This window comes from Ranitomeya variabilis, chromosome 5 (assembly GCF_051348905.1).
Source record: "Ranitomeya variabilis isolate aRanVar5 chromosome 5, aRanVar5.hap1, whole genome shotgun sequence".
NCBI classification, from domain to species: domain Eukaryota; kingdom Metazoa; phylum Chordata; class Amphibia; order Anura; family Dendrobatidae; genus Ranitomeya; species Ranitomeya variabilis.
In genome coordinates, this window is record NC_135236.1 from 299,418,147 (window position 1) to 299,431,929 (window position 13,783).

General features: G+C 41.6%; 1 protein-coding gene across 3 annotated transcripts in view; it reads left to right on the plus strand.

The window, feature by feature from the left end:
* FBH1 (F-box DNA helicase 1) overlaps positions 1-13,783 on the plus strand; it is a 131,843-nt gene that overhangs the window by 80,153 nt on the left and 37,907 nt on the right. For all 3 annotated transcript variants that reach the window (XM_077264472.1, XM_077264473.1, XM_077264474.1), the window contains one exon: positions 6,836-7,004. In XM_077264472.1, the coding sequence (XP_077120587.1) occupies positions 6,836-7,004 (169 nt within the window). The remainder of the gene's footprint in view (positions 1-6,835; positions 7,005-13,783) is intronic.

Consider the following 13,783-nt stretch of genomic DNA (forward strand, 5'->3'; position numbering starts at 1 on the left):
GCCTTATCACCGTTATAAACCATTGCAATGCACGAGCATTTCAATGGTTTATAACCTGTCAGTGCTGCACTGACACAAGTTAGGGCTCATTCTCGCTTGCAATGAAATTGGACAAATGCAATCTGGTTATAAATCGGATTGCATTTGGACCAATGTTGTTCTATCATTGTGTTTTCATCTGCAATTTTTTTGCAGCTCGGATCTGATCACGATCGGACTGGAAAAAAAATTGCAGCATGCTGCGATTGTAATCTGAAATCAGATCGCATTTGGCAATAGAAGTCAATGGGTGCAAGAAAAAAAAAATTGCACAGCACTCGGACAATGCCATTGTTGTCTGAATTTTACACACCGATGTCCTTTGAAAAGCTGGCAATTCAGCAGCTGCTTATAGTAAAATCACAGCGGACCCAACAGGAAAGCATGAAAAAAGCAGAAAAATGAATGAAGAGCAGGAGTCCATCCTTGTGTGCTGCCATGTGAACAGAAGAGCTTATAGCAGTTAGTCTCCTTGCCTGCCTGAGCTCTCAGTGGATTACCAATTAGACAGACAGCATGCAAAAGAGAGAACGAATTAAAATGCAGGATAAGTCATAAACTCCCCAGATAGTGTGTGTGTTCATGAGAAATAACACTATTTGAAAGGACAGTTACCCTTTAAATAGATCTGTTCAGCAATACCAGGCATTAGCGCCGTCCTACTTATTTGCTTTTACCACTCTGCTTTTCCTAGTGTCATGCCATCTCGCTGAACTGCCTCTTGAAGCACTGCTGTGCTGAAGAGTCTCCACCTGGCTATAGGGATGTGCTGCCAAACTCAAAACATACTAAATTCCTGCAGAGTTTTGCTTCCATGGCCTATCCACTGCCAGCAAGGGTATATTAGGCAGTTCCTCCCTCCACATCCTGCCTGAACTTGGGTTCCTTGTTTCAGTCCATCTCTGGAAATCTGTCAAGGTGCATGTTTGTTTTGACTCTCCTGTTATGGACCCAGCTTATTTACTAGTTTTGTCTGACATCATTGCTCCAGATGCCAGCTTTATATTTTGATCCTGTGGTGCCTGCCCCATCCTCAGACATTCTGACTACATCTGTCTTCACCCTCTGTGCTTCGCATTTCTGCCTTGACCCATGGGTCAGCTGCTGCAGGTCTGGTGATTGTCCTGGAGTGGCACCTGGTGACTACCCTAACCACCCAAGCCCATCAACATCAGAGGCTCTATGGAAGACCACGTAGTCGCGACCCTCCAGTGTAAGCCCAGCCAGTGGCACAGTGGGTCCACACCCACTGCTGTCACATTGTAAATTTCCTTTAAATGGTTATTATTACATTTAACAGGGGAATACAGTGAAATATTAAGTAAGTATGATGTTGAGGCAAACTCTTATAATAAGTAATGCACTATCTGGATAATTTTTAGTTTGATATGATATCGTCATACCTCACTAACCACATATTTAGCATCTCCTATTTCCACACTACCACCCCCAGCCTGCCATATATCTGTTGGTGTCCCTCAAGGTTCTATCTTGGGATCCCCATTCTTCTCCATTTATACCTTTGGCATGTGACAACTCCTAAAGTCCCATGGTTTTCAGCACTACTTATATGCTGATGGCACTCAAATTTATCTCTCTGCTGCCCAGGATCCCATAGTGTTTATCTGCTTTATCCACCTTCTTCTCATGTCACCTTCTAAAATTCACTTTTCTAAAATTCTTTCATCCATCTCCCACAACTCCCCGAACACAACCATCTAACATAATAAATTACATCATACTTTCCTCTGTCTCACAAGTCCCAAGCCTTATGTTAACCCTTCACTCTGCAGTCCTTCAAACCACAGATCCAATCTATTTATCATCTTGTACCATCTCAAACTCAAGAACACCTTTCAAGAGTCTGCCCTTTTCTCAACCCCAAATCATCATAAGATGTTGGTATATGCCTTCATCATCTCTTTCCTTGACTTCTTCATCATCCTGCCTTGTGGCCTCCCATCCAACACTCTTGCACCCTTGCGATCCATTTTTAACACACTGACCCCTTACGTCATTATCGAGGCACTAATGGAAAGTCCCTAGGACGCTAATATTGTTCATATAATACCGTATAATTTTGATTCATTTGGATACATTTCTTATCAGTAGCCTCGTTTATTTCTTTCAGCGGTGCCTACTGATATATAAGTGGGCAGTGGCCAATGTGTTAACTCTGCAGCCTGATTAATCCACCTCTTCCAATCCCTTCACTGGCTTCCAAATTCACAGACATTTCCGTTTTAAAATATTAAAAATGACTTTCAAGGCTGTATTCCCCATACGGCTCCAACCTAATCTCCCTATAGCTTCCTACACTTAATCTACGGTCCTCGCTAGATCCTCCTTTGTACCACACTAATAGTAACTTTTATTTCTATAGTGTCAACATATTTCACAGCTCTTTACAATCCAGGGGAGACATGAGCAAATACAATAAGACATTCAGAGTAACACATAATTCAACACACAGAGGAGTGAGTGCCTTGTTCACAAGAGCTTACAATCTTAGGAAAAAGGAGCTACACAAAATGTAAAAAAAAAAAAAAAAGTCCTTGTGGTGTAAGGAGCAGCCATCAATATAATAAACTAGATGGTAGCCTGATTCCAACGCATCGGGTATTCTAGAATATGTATGTAGTTTATTTATGAAGATTTTAGAATAATACATTCAATACACAGGATTCGGCCGGACTGCGCCTGTCGCTGATTGTTCGCAGCCGGCCATGTAGTATATAACAGCCCACGTAGTAAATAGCACAGCCACGTAGTATATTGCACAGCCATGTAGTATATTGCACAGCCACGTAGTATATTGCACAGCCACGTAGTATATTGTACAGCCACGTAGTATATAGCACAGCCCACGGAGTATATAGCACAGCCCACGGAGTATATAGCACAGCCCACGGAGTATATAACACAGCCACGTAGTATATAACACAGCCCACGTAGTATATAGCACAGCCACGTAGTATATAGCACAGCCCACGGAGTGTATAACAGCCCACATAGCATATAACACAGCCACGTAGTATATAACAGCCCTCGCATGCAGTATATAACACAGCCCACGTAGTGTATAACACAGCCCACGTAGTGTATAACACAGCCCACGTAGTGTATAACACAGCCCACGTAGTGTATAACACAGCCCACGTAGTGTATAACACAGCCCACGTAGTGTATAACACAGCCCACGTAGTGTATAACACAGCCCACGTAATGTATAACACTGCCCACGTAGTGTATAACACAGGCCACGTAGTGTATAACACAGGCCACGTAGTATATTGCACAGCCCACGCAGTATATTGCACAGCCCACGTAGTATATTGCACAACCCATGCAGTATATTGCACAGCCCACGCAGTACATTGCACAGCCCCACGCAGTACATTGCACAGCCCCACGCAGTACATTGCACAGCCCACGTAGTACATTGCACAGCCCACGTAGTATATTGCACAGCCCACGTAGTACATTGCACAGCCCACGTAGTACATTGCACAGCCCACGTAGTACATTGCACAGCCCACGTAGTATATTGCACAGCCCACGTAGTATATTGCACAGCCCACGTATTATATTGCACAGCCCACGTAGTATATTGCACAGCCCATGTATATTGCACAGCCCACGCAGTATATAGCAATGTGGGCATCATATCCCTGTTACAAAAAAGAATTAAAATAAAAAATAGTTATATTCTCACCTTCTGTTGGCCCCGGATCCAGGCGAGGCGGTTACCGACGCTCCTCGCGCGCTCCGGTCCCAAGAGTGCATTGCGGTCTCGCGAGATGATGACGTAGCGGTCTCACGAGACCGCTACATCATCATCTCGCGAGACCGCAATGCATGGAGCAGTCACCGGAGCGTCGCGAGGAGCGGGAAAGCGGTTCTGAATCCGAGGGGCCGACAGACGGTAGGTATATAACTATTTTTTTTTTTTGTTATTATTTTTAACATTAGAGCGTTTAACTATTGATGCCGCATAGGCAGCATCAATAGTAAAAAGTTGGTCACACAGGGTTAATAGCAGCGGTAACGGAGTGCGTTACCCGCAGCATAACGCGGTCTGTTACTGCTGCCATTAACCCTGTGTGAGTGCTGACTGGAGGGGATTATGGAGCGGGCACTGACTGCGGGGAGTAAGGAGCGGCCATTTTGCCGCCGGACTGTGCCCGTCGCTGATTGGTCGTGGCCGTTTTGCCGGACCAATCAGCGACTTGGATTTCCATGACAGACAGAGGCCGTGACCAATGAATATCCGTGACAGACAGAAGGACATTCACAAAGACGGAAGTGACCCTTAGACAATTATATAGTAGATAGGGGCGTTCGAATAACGCTGCATGAACCGGTCACCAGCCAGGATCTGCACAAGTACAGATACAAAGTGCCATTGAGTGCATGGAAATAAGAACAGGGAATAGTTACCATAGTTAGATTAGTGAGGTGGTAGGCCAGTCTAAAGAAATATTTTTTGGGTCACGCTTAAAACCGTGGATTCTGCGAATTAACCTGATGGTCCAGGTCATTCCAGAAAACTGGCACAGGAAAAGAGAAGTGTCGCACGGCTTGTAAGCGCCGCCTTACTCACTGCGTACATCGCTCTTCCACTCCCAGGGTCTGAACCAAGAAAGATGTAGTAGAGATGAGCGCAAATAGGGTCTTATCCGTGAAATAGTGAGCTTTATGCTCAGATTAAACTCGCTTGGTTAATCTGTAGAAAACAGCATATAATGTGAAGTCAGCCACAGCGGATCCATGGGTCAGCTGGTGACTATCAGAAGGTAAAAGGAGTTAGTGGATAGTTTCCGCGCTGCCGACAAGATTAAGACATATATCCCAGTGTAGTAAAGGAAGGTGATGGTTTATTTTAACTTGTTTTGAAGTACAAAGTTACTACTTCTTCAGGAAAAAACATATATATGTTTTAATTTTGTCAGCAATGCGGAGATTATCCAAAACTCCTTTTACCCCCTGACTCCCAGGGTCTGTTAGTCTTGTTGGGTTACCTCTTTCAGACACTTCCAGCACTGCTACTATTCCCTCCTATTGCTGAGTCTCCACCTGGTGCGGCCACATTGTGCAAGAATTTATAATCTGTGTCTTTCACAGTTCTGCTTCCCTCTCCTACACCCTGTCATCAGGTGGTATGTTAGGCAGCTCCTCACTCCACACCTTGCCTGAGCTTAGTGCCTAGTTGCCATATGCTCTTGAGCTCTGTCAAGGTGTTGTTTTGTTCTGACTTTCCTGTTACCAACCTGGCTAGTTCTCTCGTTTTGTCTGACCTCTCCGGTTCTGACGCAGGCCATGTGTTCTGAACCTGTGCTGCCTGCCCTAACATTGGACTTCATGGTCGCGCCTATGCACTTGTTGCCTTGTATCCATTGGTAAGCCGCTGCAAGTCCGGCCACTGCCCTGCAGTGCCACCTGGTGGTTACCCCAATGTTCCAAGCCTAACCTCACCATCAGAGGCTGTAGTGAAAACTAGGTAGCCATTTAGTTATGCTCCTCAAGGGTAAGCCCTGCCAGTTATGTAGTGGATCCACACCCACTGTTATAACTAGAAATTCTGGATTAGTAGGTTTGGATTTTAGAGTATGTTGGTCTGAAGTCTTCATTTAGAGCAGTGTTTCCCAAGCTCCAGTCCTCACGAACCCCACGGGTCATGTTTTCAGGATTTCCATAGTGTTGCACAGGTGAGACAATTCCTGATGCCTTGATGATACTTCTACTACTTGCTCAATACTAAGGAAATCCTGAAAACATGACCCGTGGGGTCCTTGAGGACTGGAGTTTGGGAAACACTGATTTAGAGGAACAAAGAGCACTGGTAGAATGAAAGACAGATGAAAGAGATGTAGCGTGGCGCAGAACTGCGAAGAGCTTTCTGGGTGAGAGTGCTCAGTTTATTTTATCTGTAACAGATGGACAACCAATGCAATGACTGGCGCAGGGTGGGGGCATCAGTGTAACAGTGGGATAGAAATATGATCCTGGTTGCTCCATTCAGGATGGCTTGGAGAGGGGAGAGTTTAATTAGAGGGAGATTGATTAGTAGAGAGTTGCAGTAGTCCAGGTGAGAATGAAGCAAAGCAGCAGAGTCCGTTCTCAGATTCATACTGCCTGTGGTTTGGGGAGCATGGATAAGCTCTCAGGTTCCCTTTAAATAGGCCTTAGGAGTTTGGTGTACTTATTGGGAATATCCAAGTCACAATCATTGTATAATCATGAAATGATAGTTTCCCTGCCTAATACTAAAATGAGCATTTTACTTTGTGCTTAAGAATTATATATCTATTCTGAAATGGATTTTCAAAGTACACTAGCCTCCTATATTTTGCAAATTTGCTGGTGCAAATTAAACCATTTGAGTTGAGTCTTCAACAGGACATGTCACTACTGTGTTCCATAAATACGTAACTTTTAGAACTGGTCTAAATGCTGCTGTTCCCCCGGAACATTTTTTTTTGTTCCAGTGCCTCTGTCAAATAGCGACTTTGAAATCAGGTAAAAAAAACATACTTGTAAAGCGGACATGCCACCTTGCATATCTTAAGAATCGGTTTACCAATCCTTTCTAATGGTTAGAAAATGATGATTATCAAGAGATGAAAAATAATTGTCCATGTGTTGCCCCAGGAGTGGACATCTTTGGTTAAAATTCTACCTGTCATTGAATTTGCAAGGTTGATGAAATGTGGACCGACTAGAAAATCTATTTCCGAACTGTGCACAAAACCTTAATTTTATGTCTATATAATATTGTTTTATATTCTTTTTACAGGTACTGGGAAAACTTCAACCCTTATAAAGTATGCAGAGAGCAGACCTCACCTGCACTTTTTGTATGCAACATTCAACAAATCCATTGCAAATTATGCTGTGCAAGTTTTTCCCAAGAATGTAGTATGCAAGACTTTCCACTCATTGGCGTATCAACAGACAGGAAAACTGTACGTTTCTTATGTAGTTTTTGCTGCTACCAATAGTTTTCACAAGTAACCATAATTTTTTATTTTCTTACGATAATAGAATAGCTTTCCCTTACATTACATTTAAGTACTACTTTCCCCATATTTTTGTCCTCTGCCTAAAAATTACCTTTCAATTAAAGAAAATGGTGTACAACATTCTAAACAAAACACTTAGGCGACTGATTAGTCAGGACTGGCATTTTGTATGCCGATGGGTTGACAACAGCGGGGGGCAGGTACTGCTGCTCGTGTGAAGCCTAACCACAGGCTGGGCTTCATAGGAGACCATGAGTTTCATTACTCCAATACTAAGGTATTGCACTATATAATAGAAGCAATGAAATGATTACAAAATTAAGGCAACTTGTTGAATAACAAATGTTTTAATCACACCCCTCTCTTCTTCATTTTAGAAGTAGAAATGTTTGAAAGATTGTTGGTTACCCCTGGATAGTTAGGTTCATTAAGTTTTCCTTTAAATCCAGACTACTGGGTGGCCCCAAAGTGATGACTTGGAATTTGAATTTTGTGCTTAATGTCCTCAATCATGATCCATTTGAACCTCTTCCACCATAAGAGTGCTCACTCTGTAAATTGTCTTTATAGTGGCTATAACATCAGCCAGAAGGATTTGCAAACTGAAAGCTTTTGCAATCAAACCTGCCTTTCACAATTTTCTGTCATGTTGGACGCTGTTCACACTAGGGCGTCCGACAGACAGCGGTAATTCCTCATTCGTCCACTATATGCTCAGTGGCGCCGGCTAGATTGATCTAGATTGTCCGGGGTTAATCTGGCTGGTACTCGGGTTGGAGGCTTAGTCACGCCCATTGCCTTTAAATAGTTTTGCTGGGCTTTTGGCGTCGCCGATTATAGCTTGTGTCTTGTGCCTGGTGATCTCGGTCTGGAGTGGTGGTCTAGGAGAGGAAATATCGTATCTGGTGGTGTATTATCCTTCGTTATATTTCTCCTTCCTATATTTGTATTTGTTTTGCCCTGTGCACATTATAGTGTTTTCCTGTGTCTGGGGCGTGGTGCGTTTTTTAGTTTTCCCTGTCTGTGCTTTCTGTAGGGGTTAGTGAGAGGTCTTATCACTGGGTGGCGGGTGGAGGTTTCAGCTTAGTACTGAAACAGGACTCAGGGTCAGGCCTGGCGGCCCAGACATGCACACCTTCAGTGTAAACTCTGGGAGAGGGACAGACAGGGCTTCCCTAGTTTGAGGGATATTGCAGGGGCCCGGGTAATCAGCTGTAGTCTACCCAGTACCCCTGTGACATTTTCTTCATAATAGGATGGTCATAAAAGCTGACCCAGCTTTTCTCTCTAAAGTGGCTGCTAGCTTTAATAGATCCCAATAAATCGTTCATCCTCCCATCTGTGAAAATCCATCAATCCACAAAACATTTCTTTAATAGTCTTCTGGCTTGTCCAGGTGAACTTTAGCAAACTGCAGACGGGAAGCAATGTTCATTTTGAAGCGCAGTGACTTTCTCTTTGCAGTCCTGTTATGCACATGAGTCCACCATCCTCTTGATGAAGAAATCATGAACATTAACATTAGCTAATGTGAGAGAAGCCTTTAGTTGTTTTTAGGTTACCATGATTCCTTTGTGACTTTGTGAGTTGTTATATGCCTTGCTCTATGAGTAATTTGTTTTAAGCCAAATACTTTTAGGGATGGAAATAATGGTCTTGAATTACCTTCATTTGTGCACTGTGGATTGGAGGGGGGTCTAAACTATATATAGAAGTTTGGACACCCTGCATAATTAGTACCTAGTAGCACCCCCTTTTGAAAATATCACAGCTTGTAAACGCTTTTTGTAGCCAGCCAAGAGTCTTTCAATTCTTGTTTGAGGGATTTTCATCCATTTTTCCTTGGAAGATTCTTCCAGTTCTGTGAGAGTCCTGAATCACCTTAGATGCTTTGCTATTTTGAGGTCTAGCCACAGATTTTCAATGCTGATCAAATCAGTGGAGTGTGAGGGCCATTGTAAAACCTTCAGCCTGCGCCTTTTAAGGTAGTTTATTGTGGATTTTGAGGTGTGTTTAAGATCATTATCCGTTTGTAGAAGCTATCCTTTTTTCAACTTCAGCTTTTTTACACATGGTGTTATGTTTGCATCAAGAATTTGTTGAAATTTCATTGAATACATTCTTCCCTCTACCTGTGAAATGATCCCCTTAGCATACGCTGCAACACAACCCCAAAGCATCATTGATCCACCACCATGCTTAATGGTTGGTGAGATGTTCTTTTCCTGAAATTCTGTGCCCTTTTTTCTCCATACATACATATATTTAATCATTGTGGCCAAAGAGTTCTATTTTTTAACCTCATCGGTCCACACAGGACTTGTTTCCAAAATTCATCAAGCTTGTTCTGACACTTAATTTTATGGTGAGGAAGCAGGGGAGGTATTCTTCTGATGACTCTTCCATGAAGGCCATATTTGTGCAGGTATCTCTGAACAGTGGAACAAGGTACCACAACTCCAGAGTCTGCTAAATCTTTCTGATTCTGATTTGCTTCTAGAAATCATACAAGCAGCTCTCACTGAAATTTAGCTTGGTCTTCCAGACCTTATCTTGACCTCCACTGTTGCTGTTAACTGCCATTTCTTAATTACAGTTCGAACTGAAGAAAAGCAACTTGAAACCGCTTTGCTTTGCTATCTTATTTTAGCTGACTCCTGCTTTGTGGGCCTCCACCATTTTCATTTTCATTATTCTAGGCAGCTGCTTAGAAGAACCTATTGCTGCAGTTTTTTGGCACAAGGTTAGAGAAGGCTAATTTTTTATAAAGTTAGGAAATTTGCATCACCTGGCTTTTCCTAACAATGATAGTTAACAAGCATAACCCTAACAGGCTAAATAAGGTCTGAAACTTTGGTTAAAGGTATCTGAGCACACAAATCTCCAAGGATGCCAACACTTTTGCACCAGCCCATTTTCCTATTTGTAATTTTGAAAATGAAAAAATGGTGTGTGATTTTTTTATTTTTTTTTTGCCTAAAATTTATGCTTTTTAGAGTTCATTTCATTTTCAATTTGCTTAACTGTCCACAATAACAGTCATTTTGATCAGGAGTGCCCAAACTTTTGCACACCACTGTAGGTGAGATGGAGGAAAGATGATGAGTTCAGGTTTCTCTATGTTGAGCTTTAGGAAGCGTAATGAGAAGGAGGATATGGCTGATAGAAAGGTCTGTGATATTGAGGGAAGAAATGATTTGTAATAGGGAGGATTGATCTAGAAAAAGAAGTATAGAGAAATATGTTAGCTTTGTTAGTAAGTTGGTCATTGGTGATTTTGGTTAGGGCAGTTTTGGTGGAATTGTAGGGACGGATGCTGGATTGAAGGTTGTAAATGAGTAGGTTAAATGAAAGATGGAAGGAAAGCATAGTGTTGATTTTCGAGGAGTTTGGAGACAAACAGAAGCAGTGATATGGGCCAATTACTGGATATAGAGATTGGGCTGAGGAATGGCTTCGTCTGGATGGGTGTAATAGTGGCATGTTTGAAAGCAGAGGGGAAAGTACCAGATGTTGTTAAGTTGAAGAGCTGGGTTAGGGCTGGGATAAGTGTGGTGGTGAGGTTGGAGAAAAGGTGGGGATGGGGTAAAGAGCACAGGTGGTGACGTATGATTTGGAGAGGAGATGAGTGAGCTCTCCTTCAGTGATGGTGAAATTACCTTGGTTCTTGCTATGATAAAGATCAGACTTTGATAGATCCCTATTATTTAAATAAAATAGGTAGCCCACAATATTGTACAGTTTCACCTGTCTTTCACTAGGGGGACTTGTCAGGGAGTCACAAAAACACTGAACTTTAGGAAGGCAAAGTTTGACCAGCTTAGAGATGCCCTTAATCTGGTAGACTGGGACAATATCCTCAGAAATAAGAATACAGATAAAAAATGGAAAATGTTTAAGAACATCCTAAATAGGCACTGTAAGCGGTTTATACCTTGTGGGAATAAAAGGACTAGAAATAGGAAAAACCCAATGTGGCTAAACAAAGAAGTAAGACAGGCAATTAACAGTAAAAAGAAAGCATTTGCACTACTAAAGCAGGACGGCACCATTGAAGCTCTAAAAAACTATAGGGAGAAAAATACTTTATCTAAAAAACTAACTAAAGCTGCCAAAAAGGAAACAGAGAAGCACATTGCTAAGGAGAGTAAAACTAATCCCAAACTGTTCTTCAACTATATCAATAGTAAAAGAATAAAAACTGAAAATGTAGGCCCCTTAAAAAATAGTGAGGAAAGAATGGTTGTAGATGACGAGGAAAAAGCTAACATATTAAACACCCTCTTCTCCACGGTATTCACGGTGAAAAATGAAATGCTAGGTGAAATCCCAAGAAACAATGAAAACCCTATATTAAGGGTCACCAATCTAACCCAAGAAGAGGTGCGAAACCGGCTAAATAAGATTAAAATAGATAAATCTCCGGGTCCGGATGGCATACACCCACGAGTACTAAGAGAACTAAGTAATGTAATAGATAAACCATTATTTCTTATTTTTAGGGACTCTATAGCGACGGGGTCTGTTCCGCAGGACTGGCGCATAGCAAATGTGGTGCCAATATTCAAAAAGGGCTCTAAAAGTGAACCTGGAAATTATAGGCCAGTAAGTCTAACCTCTACTGTTGGTAAAATATTTGAAGGGTTTCTGAAGGATGTTATTCTGGATTATCTCAATGAGAATAACTGTTTAACTCCATATCAGCATGGGTTTATGAGAAATCGCTCCTGTCAAACCAATCTAATCAGTTTTTATGAAGAGGTAAGCTATAGGCTGGACCACGGTGAGTCATTGGACGTGGTATATCTCGATTTTTCCAAAGCATTTGATACCGTGCCACACAAGAGGTTGGTGCACAAAATGAGAATGCTTGGTCTGGGGGAAAATGTGTGTAAATGGGTTAGTAACTGGCTTAGTGATAGAAAGCAGAGGGTGGTTATAAATGGTATAGTCTCTAACTGGGTCGCTGTGACCAGTGGGGTACCGCAGGGGTCGGTATTGGGACCTGTTCTCTTCAACATATTCATTAATGATCTGGTAGAAGGTTTACACAGTAAAATATTGATATTTGCAGATGATACAAAACTATGTAACGCAGTTAATACAAGAGAAGATAGTATTCTGCTACAGATGGATCTGGATAAGTTGGAAACTTGGGCTGAAAGGTGGCAGATGAGGTTTAACAATGATAAATGTAAGGTTATACACATGGGACGAAGGAATCAATGTCACCATTACACACTGAATGGGAAACCACTGGGTAAATCTGACATGGAGAAGGACTTGGGGATCCTAGTTAATGATAAACTTACCTGGAGCAGCCAGTGCCAGGCAGCAGCTGCCAAGGCAAACAGGATCATGGGGTGCATTAAAAGAGGTCTGGATACACATGATGAGAGCTGTGTCCAGTTTTGGGCACCGGTGCTCAAGAAGGATATAATGGAACTAGAGAGAGTACAAAGGAGGGCAACAAAATTAATAAAGGGGATGGGAGAACTACAATACCCAGATAGATTAGCGAAATTAGGATTATTTAGTCTAGAAAAAAGACGACTGAGGGGCGATCTAATAACCATGTATAAGTATATAAGGGGACAATACAAATATCTCGCTGAGGATCTGTTTATACCAAAGAAGGTGACGAGCACAAGGGGGCATTCTCTGCGTCTGGAGGAGAGAAGGTTTTTCCACCAAAATAGAAGAGGATTCTTTACTGTTAGGGCAGTGAGAATCTGGAATTGCTTGCCTGAGGAGGTGGTGATGGCGAACTCAGTTGAGGGGTTCAAGAGAGGCCTGGATGTCTTCCTGGAGCAGAACAATATTGTATCATACAATTATTAGGTTCTGTAGAAGGACGTAGATCTGGGGATTTATTATCATGGAATATAGGCTGAACTGGATGGACAAATGTCTTTTTTCGGCCTTACTAACTATGTAACTATGTAACTAACTCCTGACTGTCATCCCATTGATTTAAAATGGCAGAATTTAATGTCCTCTGTAAATTATCTGCTAATCTTAAAAGTTTACATACCTTTGTCTCTTTTATAAATATATTGGATAATTTTCCTCATGTAAAAAATGTCTGTTTTTTTACTCTTGTTTGTCGGATATAGTTTTTAGCTCAGATTAATGGAAATATGGCAAATTCTGAAAGCATCACTGTATATGGCCCACTTAACAGCATTAAATCAAATAAATAAGTAAATCATGGAATTCAAATTTGTATTCTTCCTCCCAAAAATTGGAATAGAAAGTGATCAAAGATGTTATGTATCCCAAAATGGTACCAATGAAAATTTCAAAATTCTCTCAGAGAAAAAAAAGCCTCTACACATATGTCAGCATTAAAATTGAAAAAAAAAATTGTAGTTCTCAAAATATGGAAACTCAAAAAACTTCCTTTGCAAAAGTGTTTTTGTAACATTCCCCAAAACAGGATTCGGTTAAAACCATTTACTATAATTAGGCAAACCATAACAGAGTAGTCCTTTGTGGTCTTTTAAAAAGACAAGCACTGCTGGAACATTAACCTGATTTAGTCCAGAGTAACTTTACCTGCCGCATCATAGTGAATGGTTCTGTTAGGGATTTTGTCTAAAATTGTCTAAAATAATAATTTTTGCAGACTCTCACAGAAACTTCAGTGTAGGAACACAAGTTAGAACACAGGATGCATGTGAACCAAGCCTTAAATACAATCCAAAATGTTATGTGCTCCA